The following is a 16,481-nucleotide window of genomic DNA, read 5'->3' as shown; positions in this document are numbered from 1 at the left end:
TTTTAGCTGTTAATGTTTTTTTTGTTGGGGTTATCCTGGGTCCAGTATCTGTGGATAACACAATCATTTAAGCACAACTTGGAGAATACTTGGAGCTTGCACTGTCTTTTCAGCTCTTAGTATAAAAATACAACCATAAATGTATATTTCCACACTAATTTCCTCCCCTTTACCTCCAATTTTTGCAGACCATAGGCTAAAAGGAGGGAGGAATTCTTGAGAAATATGCTGCAAGATACAAAACCGCAGTGACCACAGGCAGCTGGGGATTTTAGGACACAAAAGGGCGGCAAGAGGGCAATGAGCGACATGATGCTCTCTAACAAAGAACAAGGTTTCATTTACACACTGATGCGCACACACATCCACACATTCTGTTACAAAGTTCAATGTCTGGAGGCCAAAGTTATCAGGCCAAACACAAAGCTTCTCTCTCAAGCAGAACTTCTGACAGCAACTCAAAACAAGCACACCCAAAGACTTAACAACAGGAAGTCCCTGAGAAAGTGCTGAGGACAGCAGCTTTGAAACAATCCTGCTCTTCATCTGTTTCTGTGTGTGTCAGTGCGTGTGCATGTGCTCTCCCATCCCTCAGTATGGCGATGACAGCATTGTAAAGGGTATTAGTGTTGTAATGAGCGTGACATTTTCAGACCAATTGTGGTGACGAGGCTGCAGTCATGGCCTCTTCAGTCCACTGACTTTTCAGTTGCATTCAGAGACATCGCAACTAGGAAATCCCCTCCGGTGGTGAGGACAAGATGCTCATTGCTGCTGCTGGATGAAAACCATCCGCTTTCAAGATTCTTGCTGCTGACTTTTGCAGATTATGAAAGCTTTTATCTAGCATCACAATGTCTTTCATTTCTTGGGTTAAAACAAACATGGTACAAACACCTACAGTACTGACCAAAAGTATCGGGCCACCTTTCATGGCTTTAGATTTTGTTCTCAAGGAGTAAGACTTTTTTTTCCTGAATGTCTATCAAAGTGAGCTGAGTGTAAATGCAAAGCTCTCAATTTACTGGTCAATCTACATCCCTACCCTCACCTATGGTCACGAGCTGTGGGTAGTGACCGAAAAAACGAGATCGCGGATACAAGCGGCAATAATGGGCTTCCTCCAAAGGGTTTCTGGCCTCTCCCTTAGAGATAGGGTGAGAGGTTCAGCCATCCAGGAGGGGCTCAGAGTAGAGCCGCTGCTCCTCCACATTGAAAGGAGCCAGCTGAGGTGGTTCGGGCATCTGACAAGGATGCCTCCTGGGCACCTCCAATTACTAACTGTATCTTTAGACTCTATATTACTACCAGCTTGTCATAAAAACACTTTTTTTCTCCCATTCTTTAGTTGAAACTATGAAAAAGCCAAAGATAAATAGTCTAAAAGAAATAAAATAGTATTTTTGCGCTATGGAGATGATTCCCAAAGAGCTATTCGCTGCATATCTCACCAGTGTGTCTTTAAAAAAGTTTGAAGAAACTAGATAAGGGGAGGAGAGAAGAAATGAAAGTCATGTCCTTAAAAAATAGGGGAACAAACAGCAAAGATCTGACAAAGGACTTGAGAGATGCAGCTGGGCCTTCAGTTAATCCCTCTACTGTTCACTGAAGTGTCATCAGAAATGGTCATAGTGGAGGGATAGCTGTCAAGAAGTTCTTCTTAAGAAAGGGGAAAGGTTGCAGTATGCTAAGGTACAGGTAGGGAGTGAAGAATCCAAATTTCACATGTTTGCTTCAAATCATTGTCAGTGTGTACAGCAGATACAACAGTATCTGGAGCCATCTGTAAAATACAGTGAAGCCTCTGTCATGAGTGATTTCAACCAGTGGCTTTCTTGTCAAAACTGATGGAATTATGAGCACCTACAAGTACTGTCAGATTTGAATCCATCATGCAATACTATCTGGAAAGCATCGGACTGGCAACAGATTTTTCTCACAGCATGAAAATGATCCCTAATACATTGGCAAAACAGCGTATCTAGGAAAAAACAAACAAACACATGGTCAGTCATGGATTGGCCACCTCGGAGCCTGGACCTCAACATTACTGAAGCAGTGTGGAAATATCTTGACAGAGAGAAGAAAGAGGTAGCCAACATCCTTCAAGAAGTCCGGAGAACCATTTCTGAAGGCTATTTAAATAAATTATAAGAAAGCTTGCCTCAAAGAGTTCAGCCTTTGTTGAAGAACAAAGGTGGTTGTACCAAATACTGACTTCAGTGTTCACCATTGACTTCTTTTGCCTTATACAGCATAATGTACACTGGGAGAGAACTATGTAAGCATTTATGCAAAATGGGAACCTTTTTCCCATTTTGCTGTAGTAAATATATATGTATGTTAACACAGATTTAATAGTGAGGTCAGTATATGTACAGTCAATCACTATGAGCAGCAACTCTGGCTGTGAGCACAGAAGCCTGTCCACCTGCTGCTGTTTGCATTGAAGGAAAGCGGCTTAAATTGAGGCTAAAGGAAGCTACAATAGCTTATTTCATTCAGTGGGTGAACTAAGGGCCTGCATTAAAACCCAGCAAGAATTTAATAAGAATTCTTTTGAACATGGGGTTGTAGTTATGTAGTTATTCTAATAGAGCAATAAAAATATGGAGTTAGGCATCTGCATGACAGGTATGCAGGCGGGTCAGTGATTAGCCAAGCTTTTGTTTAAAGTGAATACATGACAGATTGATGCGGTATGTATTTTGTGTCTTTCCATTGCCCAAAGATTGTGTAATAATAGACATAAAATGCTTGTTTTATTGACTTAAGTGGTCACCAGTTAGACAAATTAGATTTTTTTAAATGACACAACATTATTTTTGGTCATCCACGGCTAACTGGAGAACCACTTAAACCATGACCATAACAGGGTCCTGATTTCTTCACAGGCTCAGCAACCCTCACACCGGATAGTACCAGACCCTGATTACAGCAACTATTCCCCAGAATAATTACTGCAAAGACAAACACACTCAGTAACTCCGCTGCAATGATTTCCCATTCTCTAAATTCTAAAAACCCTCTGCTGGCTCAGATTCAAATTCAATCACGCACAAGATTCCCAATTCAATCTGTTTTACCTCAGCTCACCATTAATGGGCCACAGGGCCTGAGCTTAGCCATCTAACCAATGAAGCAGAATGGCTAATTGTGGCTATTACAATTATTAGGGAGGAGAAAGAAGGGGAGGATAGGGTTGTCCTGTGGGTTTGTTAACACTCAACTGAGCCTCTTGATAGGTTTAGTTTTAAGACTCTTCAGCCACAGGTAAAAACAACTGAAACGATTAAACAACCGAGGGATGTGTAGGAACGACTCTGGGTCCATGTGAGAATGTGTATGGCTTTTATTCCTTCTTTTTTAAGTGACTCAGCCTTTGGCAAAAAAATGTAGAAAAGCTCATATGACATACGACAGACACAAGAACACACACATGCAGGGAAGTACAGTGAATCATCTGAACCCCTAAAGGTAGGAAAAAAAAATAAGCTAGTCAATTAACATGGGCCACAGATAGCACAGAATCAGAAACAGCTTTCTATTTGCTAAAGCAGCAAATCAACTCTAAGTGTAGGGACGGGCTGAGGGCATGAGGCATGGGAGAGAAGCTGCAGGTTCTCTAACTGTAATGTTTTCAATGTGTGTGTTTTCTCTTTGTGTGTGTGTGTGTGTGCGTGTGTTTGTTTGTTTTTAAGCCTTGATTTTGGCACTTCAGCAAAGGAAATAATTATAATTTATTTTTAAAGCACTCTTTAAAATAAACAGTTACAAAGTGCTGCACAGTCTGGATAAAACCACCATTAAATTTAAGTTGACTCATTTGGTCTCTGCAATAAGTCATCTGGTCTGTCTTCCAATTAATCACATATGGAACGCTGACATTTCCCACTGGGAATCCGTAACTATCACTTTTCAACATGCAAATATAACCTGATAATTTTGGTGCCAAGACCTAATCAAACCGCAAGTGAAGCAAAAATAAAAAATGAATGAAAATAGAGTGAGGGCAAGGTGCTCCATACTGTAAGGTAAATATCTTACAGTGTTAGACAATGTCAGTTGTCTAACGGTTCCCTGTGAACCAGCACTCATTTTAAAAGGAAGAAGCCTCTTGAAGAACTATGCCCACAGAGAGAGCAGTCATCTTTCATGGCAGGTAAGGGGAAAAATGCACTGATGTGCTCGTGTGTTATATTATTTATCATAATATTTGGCAGGTTGGTGGAACCACTGGTTTATCCCACTGCCACTCAGTCAGCTTCCTTATACTGACTTAAGTCTAAAATCTGAAAAATTCAGTAACTAGGGACGATGCTGAAAAGATCAATAGTTTAATTCGTAGCTATCTGCACTTGAATGCAAAGCCATGCCTGGGTCCTGGGTCTGTCCTGGAGGGGGACCTCCTTCCTGTAGAACCCGTCCACATTTCCTTACCTAGGAGGCAACCTAGTCAGATTTCCAAGCCAGCTCAATTGGCTCTTTTCAATGCGGAAAGGACCTGCTCTAAAGTTCAGCTCTGCTCTGAGCCCCTCCCACATGAGCAAGCACCCTCACCCTGAGCCTGAGCACAGATACCCTGCAGACGAAGCTCATTTCCGCCGCTTGTCTGCAATCTCATTCTTTCGGTCACTACCCAGATATTTGATCAAAGAGAAAACCTCCACGGAGAATTTAACTCGAAGTGGATGTTGGTCATGGTGGTCATTTTGAAATGACGTGGGCAATTTCGGGGAGTCTCATGAGCCACTTAGTGCCGAGTAGCGTCTCTGCTGTTTTGGGGAAAAAGAGAGAGAATGAAACTGATTGCTAATCAAGTGAGTCAGAGCTGGGAGTAATTGGACAAAGCCGAGCTGCAGTGTCACCAATTAGCATCTGAGACTGTGGAGAGGAGCAACATAAATGCTGTTTAATTATAGCCATTCTCCTTCATTTGGATATGAAAAAGAATGCGCATGGAGGATGGATGAAGGGTGGGAGAGACAGGAAGATGAGGGGAGGAGAGTTTTTAAACTGTAGATTCTTTGTGGAAGAAAATTTTACAACTACTCAGGGAGTCTTTAAACATCTGGGCCTAATTTTCAAAAGCACATCCAACACAGATCGATATGAGTCATTACGAGACTGTATTTACACTTAAAACGATGCCATTTTCAAAATATCACACAAAATTAATAATGGCTGAGCTTTTTCTCCAGCTATTGTTTAATACTGCAGCATTTCAGTCTTTTCTCTTTTCCCTTCTGCCCTCATGTCACCAACTTTCATTCTGCTTCAAATTTTTGGACTGTAATTAAAGCTGCAGTAGGCAGAAATCTAGAACTGAAAAATAAAAACCCTTAAGGATTTGAAAATAGGCAACCCTTCTCCTGCAGCTGTCCCCCCTCTGTTTTAAGCCTGCTTCATGCAGGCTTTTGGCTTCATACAGGATTCAACTCGGAGTGGGTAAAAGTCCTCTACTTAATCGGCTGCACCGCATTTCTACATTTACATTAATTATGATATGATAAGACTGTTGTGGATTTTTGACCAGCAACGCCAAAAGAAACACGATGCCTTTTCACACCACACTGTCACACAATTCTTCAGGGAGCAATGGAGGCCAGGTTCCATCACCTATCTCTGACAAAATATGTTTATAAGTAACTAATTTGCCTCACCAAATTGATTTTGAAGGACACTTAATTGCTCAATTACTGAATTAACTGCTGAATACTCAACAGACATTTGTAGATCACTGTCATGCACAAAGCAGTGTTAGCCCAGAGCTCAATCTTTCCCCAACATTAACCAAGAGATTTGGTTGCCTAAACATACCGAATTTAAAGGTGTTGACCCCTCTTTAGAAGTTTGTAATGGTTATTGCAGAGATAGAAATTAAATGTCTTTTTTAGGGTAATAAGACACATAAAATGGGTAAATCAGTTCACTAACTGACATGGAGATACATGTTCAATATTTACTTTCAGTCCTGATTTTTGCCTTAGCTGCATATCTTTCAATTTCTCTACATTCCCACTGCCAGACTGCATCTCATCACTCTGCCTTCTGCCTAAAGGCTACCCCCCACATACACACACATGACTAAGGCTCTTTGGCACTCGCACACTGCAACACAAGCCAAGAAGTCCAGACTTGTGACACACACAGAATCTACAGCACCGCATGTGGACATGGTAAGGACAACATTTGACGACAGACTGTATTTAATTTATCATACTTGTTAGAGTTTTTCTTCAATTACCCTAAAGGGTTATCAAGAATTGTTCAGATACTAATAAATAACAATTAATCTCTGAACAGATAATCATCCAATACCGAACAGTTTCAACACCAACAATGCCATCTTCACCTCTTTCAGTTTTACACACAACTTCATACAGCATAGATGGCACACTGCCCCACCCCCACCCTACCTCCCATGACTTTCAAAACACTGAACTTTGAGGAATTTACAGAGATTACAGAAAGCTCCTTCAGGACCATTTAAGTAACTATTTTTTTCTGGGTATCAAGTCTAAAGTTCTAGTATTGTGACAACTCCACCTGTTTATTAGGTGATGGTGTATCAGCTTTGCCTTCGGGTCCAAGTTCCTATTGTATTCATCACCCCAGCCACCTCCTCCAGCTCATCCAGGGGGCAGAGAGATCTAATCTCTAAAGAGAGTCCTGGGTCTGCCCCGGGGCTTCCTCCCAGTAGGATATGCCCAGAAAACCACCTCTAGGAGGGATTGAGAAGGCATCCCAGTCCGATGCCCAAACCACCTGAACTGGCTCCTTCAATGTGGAGGAGCAGCGGCTCTACTCCAAGTCTCAAGCTCCTCACCCCATCTCTCAGGGACAGCCCAGCCACTCTTCAAATGAAACTAATTTCTGCTACTTGTATCACAGCCTCATTCTTTACTACCCAGAGCTCGTGACCATAGGTGAGGGTAGCAACGTAGATTGACCTCTGTGCTTGACTGTGGCCACGGTGCTCTTTGGATCATATTTAGCATTTCTCTTCCTTCAAACACAGCAGGTGTTCTTGGTGACTTTGGTCCCAGCTGCATTCAGAACTTTGACAAGCATCTTCCTGTGTCGTTTTGGATCATCTACCATTTCTCATGATCATTCTCCCACATGAGCCCAAGGGAAATCGATAAGCATTCTGCATTTATTCCATTTCTGAATAACCAACAGTTCTCTCCAAGTTTCTTCCTGATGGTCTTAATCCATTCCAGTCTTGTGCAGATCTACAGTCCATGACATCATCTGACAACTCTTTGGTCTTGCCAATGATGGTGGGGAGGTTGGAATGGAAGAAACTGATTCTGTGTACAGGTGTGCTTTATACACACAAGTTGACATCAGAATGATCTGTAACTGACTGACTGACTGTAATCTATTAAATAATGTATGTCTATTAGGTAATGCCAGATGGGCACACAGCCATTTATAACTTTTATGTAATATATGTGTCTGGATCTTTGGTTGATATTCTGTCTCTCTACTTAACAATGAAACTACCAGAGAGCCTTTTCATACATTTGTAAGTGAACAAACTTCCAAACTCAGCAGGGAATGTTGGCATAGTGGTGACAAGTCTTATTATTTCATAACCCAATATCACAGACACAAAGGCCACATTGTTCACCTCGTTATAGGAACGAGAATGGGCCGTTTTTTTTGCTTTTCGGTTCAACATTGGCAAAAACTGCTGCTCAAAACCCTTTGATGAACTCACCACAGAGAGAAGAAGAAATTTTTAAATTTGAGCTGTAAGGTTTGACACTGCTATATCTACATGGATTCTATGTTAATAAAAATATATGCTTTTTATGTATCAGTAAGAAAGGCTGTAAAAAATGTTTCTTTTAATTGACTGTTTAATTTATAATGTAATATATCTGTTATGAGATGGAGATCTGAATATCTATTCCACAGCTTAAAGAAAAAAATGCACATCACATTATATAACATGCTGCAAATAAACCAACAATCGAAAGAAAAGTCCCCATGTTGGAGCACATATCCCTTTCTCGAGTCTGCAGTGCAGAAGAGAGCAACTCATAAACATAGCAGTGACTAACATACATACACATATGCAAGAAACTCTCCCGGCAAAACTTGACACTGTCCCTGAATGATGACATCATCTCTCTATGCTGGCCTAAAGGTCGCCGATGTCCGGAAGCCGGCCCTGGGCACAAAAACGTCTCACTTCCTCACATGGCTGCATAGTGACACACACTCCCACACACACAAGCATGAACACAGGAAAGAGGATACATGTGAACATATACAGGAAATAACACACACACACACACACACACACACACACACACACACTAACACAGACAGAGACACACACTTGTCCGACGTCAGAGCTGAGTGGCAGAATCTTGCCTGAAGACAGCAGAGCTCATTCCAGACATCTTTCCCAAAACAGTCTCATTAGATCCAGTGTGGGTCTGCATGACTGTGAGCTGTAACACAAACGACTCTCACCCAGTCCAAAAAAAAAAAAAAAAAAAAGACAGGCTGTGTGTTTTCTAGTGGAGTTATTGTAAAGGAAAACCATCGACGGAATGGAAATTATTTTTGGATTTAATTATTTACATTTATCTTAAACAACAAAAAACAATAATAATATTATTAAACAACGTCCTGCCTCAGAAAGATAAAGAAGGAAAACGCACAGACAGCAGGATGTTGTCCTGTTTCATGTCTATTTGTGCTGATTCCTTTAAATGTCCACAGCCAGCTCGACTCTATATACACAAATAAACATGATGGGTAACCAAGCCATTTCTTCCCATGTAGCTTCCCATCATCTATGTTCTTACTGCTTTGAACTGATTGATTCGTAAATGTAAAACTCTTTCTATCTTTTGACTTTTTTCTGTGCATAATCAATGATGATATATTCCTAGACTGGCTGCTGAACGCTGCCTTTCTACTATAGTTGTCATAATGTGTGGATAATGTGGACAGAATGAAGAAATGGACAATGAACCTTTATTAGAGTGAGAGAGGCAGTCTAACAAGCAACAAAAAAACTAACTCCAGAAATCCAAAATTAACAAGTAACAGGGGAAACAGAGTTTTACAGCCATAAATAGTATTTCTGCACCAGGAAGATGATTCCAAAAGAGCTTTTAGATGAAAATTTGGAATATGCCAACACAGCAGGCAGCATGTGTGCAGTGTGCCATTAAAGAATTTGAGCAAACCGGATAGGTGGAGGACAAAAAAACTACAGCAGATGAATAACATCAGAAAGTCTTGTCCTTAAGAAACTGGAAAACAAATCCAGCAAAGACGTGACGCAGGACCTGAGAGATGCACCTGGCCCTTGGCACCTGGTTGATCCATCTACTGTTTGCCAAAGTCTCAGTTGAAGGTTGGCTGTCAAGAAGTTCTTAAGGAAGAGAAACAGGGAGAAAAAAGGTGGGGTATGCCAAACTACACAAGACCTGGAATGAAGACCATTGGCAACAGATCTGATGGAGTGATTAGTCCAAATCTGAAAATGTTGGTTCCTGGAGTAGGTCAGGAGCACTACAGCACTGATTATGACAGCCATTTGTAAAGCATGTAGAGGAGGCTCTGTCATGGTTTGGGGCTGCATTTCAGGCAGTAATGTTGGGGATCTTGTCAAAATTAATGGAATTACGAAAACTTGCCTAAAAGATTTCAGGCGATGGTGAAAAATAAAGGTGATCAAATATTGACTTCCAAACTCATTAGAATTGTATAAATTCTGTTTTTTTCTCATACACTTTATTTTTATGTCTGTTTGCATTTGTTTCAGTTCAAACTGTCTGAATAAACACATGTCAAATACAAACAAGTTATATATTTAAACATGATAAAACCTCATCTGTGCAGTAAGTGGTATTCTGATAGGCGAACATATTTTTGCTGCTTCTGGGGAATCAATTGATTTCCAAGTTCTTGTGATTTCCTTGAATTTAGTGGGATATTTAAAATAAAAAATAAATTAAGCAATAAAAAAAATGATTTCTCTTAGGCCTACCCTCTAGAGAGTTACCAGAAAGTGTATTTTACACAGTTGGATCAAAGCTTGTCCTCCAAGTACTGGTACTTCGGTACTGGGAAATCTTTAATACTCTCCCACATGAAAGACTATAATGCGACTAAAAGGAAATGATGAGTTATTTCTGTGGCTCTGGTCACTCTTTTTACACTCTGCCTTGAAAAACTTAATTCTAGAAGGAAAGAATTGCGCTGAATGGAAGTGCTCGGTAATATCCCAGAAGCTGTGATTCTCAACTTGATGGCTGTTGATGACTGGTTACTTTAAAAAGACAAGCATGTACAGCATGCACAGTAGTAAATAACACTGGACTGTTTATCGCCATTGTTATTTTATTTATAATGTGTTTTTGAAGAACCCAGACATGATTAAAGTTTAGGTACCATTTAAATAGACCATCATTTTCTTTGGTTCAATGCAGTGTTCCATACTCACCTTGTTGACTATGAAGAATCAACCATCTGGACACTAATAGTGTACTGTATGGGACTGTCTTCTTACACTTATACAATAAAAAGTATACCAAGAGCAAGTATGTCATAAATATTACTATATAAATTAATCTTTTAGTGAATGTTTCCTCACTTGCTATGATAGCTTTATTATAATAACAGAAACATAACAAATATAGTGAAGAAAAACTCATAGTTAATTTCACTGGATTCTTAGGTTTCAGCATTTTGAGTTTATATGAAATTCATATATTTTCTTCAATTCAAGTGGGTGAGAAGGTATGAAAAACAACTATGAAATTCTTATGATCTTATTAATAATGCACTGTTTTTTCAAAGAGCCCACTAATTAGCTGATTTGCAGGTCAAAGCAACTCATTTGGATACGTTTTTTTTTTTTTTTTTTTAAGCATTAAGGTTTCATAAAACGATTCTTTCAAGAGCATGCACAGCAACTTTATACATTATACAAGTAAAACCCTTCATCTTATTAATCCTGCAGGTTTTCTTCAGGATAAAATTATGTTTCAAACAATTGTGCATCCATGCTCTTTCTTAGCAACCCACACTTCTCCTGCAGAAGGTAACACAGCTGCTGAGGGTTAAATGTCTTTCCTGAGGCTGCTGCCTCCTACTGTAACTTTGTGAGTTCGGGTTAAAGCTCAGTTGAGCAAAGATCTTCTGGGAGCTGAACCACTGAGCAGCAAAGCCCTACAAGGAGCTGGTGGATGCTCGGCATGAAAGACGCAGTAAATAAGTAAATATAACAATCAAAAAAACAATAAAAACTTACCTGAAGAAGGTAACGAAGAACTGCACCAGGTCCATGATGCTGTTGTGCTGAGAGAAAGCAATCTGAGAAAGACAAGAAAGGGAAAGAGAATGCAGGAGGTTAGACCAAAGTGTAAAAGCTTGACTTTTTGCCTATATTTGACCTTTGAACAACAGTTAAAATGCAAATTTTCTTCTCTTCCCGTTTGTGATTGGAACTTTTTCCAACAAAACTTCTTCCTGTAAAATGTAAGAATAACACAGACTATAAAATCCACAAAAGTCACTGCACTGTTTTGTTATCTCTCCTTTTACAGAGCACTGGAAACTAAAACAGTATCTGTTAAACATCTCTCTTTATCCAAGGCCAGCATTCAGACCACTTACAAAAAAACATTGGTTTTATTCCTGCCTTTTACATTCAAACATGACACAAACACAAAGAATACAATGTGATGCACCACCGTATGGTTTGCAGGTTATTATAAGATTAGCCTGTGACTAAAAGCTTCTGGCCTTTTGTGTTCTCCAGTATTCTGCAGCACTTTGTTCAACAATCGAAATTTGACAAACTACTGAATGCTATAGCTCCACTAAATCCACTGACTGCATCATCCATCATGTTTTCTGTTCTGGGATGCTGGTGCAGTGTGTGACACCCTGGTGTTCAAAGCCACAGATCTAAAACATGTCGACTCAGTCAATGCACACTCTGTATTTATTGTAATTATTGTAAATTGATTTTTGCAGTCGTCTTCAACCATGCAGATATTAACTGGTTTAACTTTAACAGATTATTCTACATTTCTAAACCAGTACAAAGAAAAGCACAATTACATATGAGTGAATAAAACATCCTGGCTGATTATCAAACAATGTTTCTTTATGGCTTGTGGAAATCCAAGCTTCCAATTTACCATGTTTCCAGTGTCTGCTATACTAATTAAGGCTCATAAAGTTTAAAAAGGGCATCATATCATATTTTTTTAAGTGGCCAAAAATGTCATCTAGTTTTTGCACATTTAAATGAGCCACATTTTTGTACTGTTTTTGCAATATTAAAAGATGTATTATCTATATTTCCACTCGTTTCATCAGCATACACGCCCACACACATTCCTAACAGCATGAAAGCCATCCTAACCTCTCACCTCATCTCATCCCTCACTCTGTAACTCAATACAATCCGTGTTTATGAACAGCTGTGTGAGTTTACTGTGTGTTTTTCTGTGTCTATGTAAGATGTGCCTTCTGGCTTCAGAGTACAGTTTTGGCTCTCAGATATGAAAACTCCTGAAAAGCCACTGCTGACTATGTCTCAAATCCATCATGTTAAGAGGATTATTTATTAGAAAAATAATTGATTTTCCATTCACTTTCCTGTCCTGCAGGGACAACAAAAAGCTGATATTTCAGTTACAGTTAGAAGGCACAAAGACTCCTGATACAGATCAATGCTCTAAGATGAATGACCAAATGACCAAGTCGACCAAAGACCAGTGGTTAATGAGGATAATTAAAAAAATGGAATATTGGTGTACAAAAGTAAAATTCTTAACAGCACAAATTTACTGACTGCTACTGGTTGGTTATATGTTGAGTTTGTTTTCACTTATGATTTCATGCTAGCAGCACATCCAGTACAGATGTACAGGGGAAGTAGTAGTCATAGTGCCATAGGTAGTATTGGTATGCCAGTGCATTGAGCAAAAGAGAGTATCTTAAAATCACTGCTCTTGTTTGGCAGAAAACTAAGAGTAAAATCTGAGTTGTAATGATCATCTTAGAGCATTGATCCATTTATTAATTAAATGGAGTAATTCAATTAGGAGGTCTGCTTCACAGGAAAACTGATTACCTATCAGTGTCTTCCAAGCTCAACCAGTATGACTGTTACAAATGGCGTTTCCCAATCTCTTACCCACTCATTTAAAATATGGTTACATTTAAGAAAGTGAGCATTCTTGGTTAAGAAAATACAAGAATGGAGAACTGAAAAGTTGCACAGCAGCAGACCAAACAACAATTGATTTGTCAAAGTCCCACTGAGATGACTACCAATTAAAAACCTTTGCACAAAGGAGTTTTTTCAACAGCTTAAAACTTAATGTGTTTGTATTTGCTGCTATTTTGACAGTAACTTAAATAAAAAGCTTTTTTTAATGGCTTAACTGAACAAATGCAAAAATGTAGCCTTGAAACTTTTAGGTCCTCTTTTAACAGCAATAGGCTTCATCAGATTTATCCTAAACTTGCTTCTGAAACTTCTCCATCATCAACTGATGTCTTGATGGCACACAGCAGGCATTGCCACAGACATCTCAATTAGGTAAAAGTCAGTGACTTGCTTTGGAGTTTCAAAACTTAAATTTAGTTCTCTTTCAAGCACTCTGTTGAATATTTACTTTGGTTTGGTTTATTGTTTTACTAGATAACCTACAGAACCCACTCATAAGATTAAGGAACTGCTGCCCAGATGTTCTTGTGCAACATGTCCTAATATAATTTCTAATTCTTTGATCCCACAGTGATTGCAAGACAGCCAAACGACAAAGCAGCCCTATTCCATGATGCTACCTCCACCATGCTTCTCAGTTAGACAGTTTTTGGCAGTGTCTTTCCTTAAAGGAACTTTGTGCATTTTTGCCAAAAACTTCAAATTCTCCTTCACTGTCCACAGAGCTTCACCCGTATAGAGAATAGCAACAGCCCTACATTTCCTACATTTGTAAACTGTTTGTCTTATTGTGGACTAATGGAAATCTGTCTTTAGAATAGCTTTCTTTTTGCATTTTCAAACTTCCAGCATATTACATAATGCTTATATTAAGGTCCTAAGAAAGTTGTTGTGATTGAGGCTTAGTTCATACCAACCAATCCTTCTTGAGAAGAGCGTACTTTATCAGTATGTGTTTCTTTACAGGGGCTCAGCTAACACCTTGTCTTACCTCCTTAACTAGAACACCCAACATCTGAGACCTGTGTTTTTGTTTATTTGTTGAGTGAGTTTGTGCATAAAAGTGTGACTCACATGCAGATGAAGATCAAACCATATTATATAAATAACAAATGTGTCATTCATGAAGAAATCTCACTTCTTCCAACTGTAAATTAAATTATGTTCATAAGGAAATTGATGCAGCTTATGCTTTTAATATTAAGTGCATTGGAACAAAAGAAGATATCAGAGGAGACTATGATATCTAATTACTATGTTGCCCTCAGAGTTTCTCTTGAAGTTAAAAGCTAACTTTAGGATCTAATAAATTCTTAACAATTAGACTTTAGATGTCTTTAAATGTGCATCAGTTGTTTAATAAGAAATCAGCCTATGCTAGACAGACCCGCACTTTCTTATTCTTTTTCATTTTTATGTTAAGAGGCAAAAAGTCTGAAAGACAATTACTGCGAAATGACAAAGGTGTCAAAATCTCACACTTTTTCTCATGAAACGTTAAGATGATATAAAAGTGGTACAGGCAAAGCCACATGTGTGTTTAGTAGCACATAGCATTGTAAGGGGTAGACTGTGAAAAATGCATTTAAAAACATTAAACCACTGCAGCTAACTGGGGTTGTAAAATATAAAATAAATACTGATGGGAGGCATCAAAATAACGGCACTGTATTTCAGCCATGTTCAACATGGGGATACCTTTAAATGGCCCTAATAGTCAAAGAGGCTGCGTCTTTGTCTTTGGTGAATCCTTTGAGACTACTTGGGAGGGGAAGAGGGAAAGAAATGGGGCAGAATGAGCTTAAGAGGTTTACCAGCATTTGTGCAGCAGGTAAAATGGCCTGACAGTGAAAAAGCTGCAGAAAAGCTGATTTTGGTCCAGTGGGACACAGCATTAATACAGGCATCAGGGAGAAAAGAGCCTGGCTTTGCATTCAGGCTTCTACTGCAGCAGTTTACATCATTCCCCCCTGACAATGTAAAGAGTTATTATGAGTGTACACACATATTGCAACAAGGTAAAAAAAAAAAAAATACATACACATTTACTGTCAAACAATGGATAAACATCCTGTACATTGAAAAACAAATGCAACAAACACAAACACAAACTTGCACAGTGGACAAATTATGATCGCTGCACTTAATGCAGTAAGTTTACACTGCTCCTAATTTTTCTCTCACGCACTCATGAGTCCCATACCAGCTCCAGCCAACTACCATCATTTCAATTTACAACAACTGCAGTCGTTAAACAACTATAATCAATAAGATGTTTAGACCACACCCTTTTCTTCCCAGCACACACCACTGCAGAGCCACAAACGAGAATCTAACACAAGGACAAACACATAATGCAAGCTTAATGTGCACATACGTAGAATGAGCAAATTACCATCAGACAAGTATAACTTGGACAATTTAAGTACAACTTAATTCATTTCAATAGTGACAAGAAATGTACTATATCTGTGCAGCTCTTACTGAGATACAGAGGAGATAATTCTATGGTCATTTTCAAGCTACTGTTTTTGCTGGTTTCTTCGAAGCAAACTTAACTGTGTTTTTTGACAGGTTTAATATGCTTTAAGTAAAAACTGCAGAGTGGTGTACAGCAATACTATTGCATTTAGATTTTGGCAGCAAAGACCTATGCACACTTATAGCTTGGCAGTTTGCCATGGTATAACTTGCAGCATTTTTTAAACACAAAACTGATGCATATAAGAAAGTGCCCTAAACTATTTGTATAGCCATGTTTTTATCCTGCTACCATTCTTTACATGGTGTTATTGTTCTGTGTATTTATTATCTCACTCTTATTGCCTGTTCTTATTGTCCTTATCTTCAACGTTATGCTGCTCTGTTGTATGTTAATTGCCCCTTGGGGATAAATAAAGTCTTCTGATTCTGATTCTGATTATTTTATGGACCCATGTAGTAATTTGGAGTAATTGCCAAAGTCATTTTCAATATCAATCCTTAGGAATAAAAGCCATGTCAATAAAATCGCATCAAAGACAAATGTCCTGTGACAATTTTAGCCTCATTCACCAAGATGATATCACATCTTGGTGATGTTGCCTTTGTTTCCTACAAGTTTTGTAGGAAAGATGTTCTGAATGAACATCTTTGTGTGTTTTTTAAAGTGATGCTTTATCATTAAAAAGCTAAGTTTGGAAACGAGTCAGCCACCTTTCTCATGCATTGTGTGAGCATGTCTTTTATACCGTCTTCCTTTTCTCGCCTGAACCGG

The 16,481-nt window shown here is 38.9% G+C and overlaps 1 protein-coding gene across 3 annotated transcripts in view; it reads right to left on the bottom strand.

The window, feature by feature from the left end:
* Window positions 1-16,481, bottom strand: part of atrnl1a (attractin-like 1a) — a 342,376-nt gene that overhangs the window by 133,857 nt on the left and 192,038 nt on the right. For all 3 annotated transcript variants that reach the window (XM_039621670.1, XM_039621672.1, XM_039621671.1), the window contains one exon: window positions 11,291-11,352. In XM_039621670.1, coding sequence (XP_039477604.1) covers window positions 11,291-11,352 — 62 coding nt within the window. The remainder of the gene's footprint in view (window positions 1-11,290; window positions 11,353-16,481) is intronic.

The sequence above is a fragment of the Oreochromis aureus genome, linkage group 13 (genome assembly GCF_013358895.1).
Source record: "Oreochromis aureus strain Israel breed Guangdong linkage group 13, ZZ_aureus, whole genome shotgun sequence".
NCBI classification, from domain to species: domain Eukaryota; kingdom Metazoa; phylum Chordata; class Actinopteri; order Cichliformes; family Cichlidae; genus Oreochromis; species Oreochromis aureus.
This window is presented reverse-complemented; position numbering and strand designations above follow the sequence as displayed.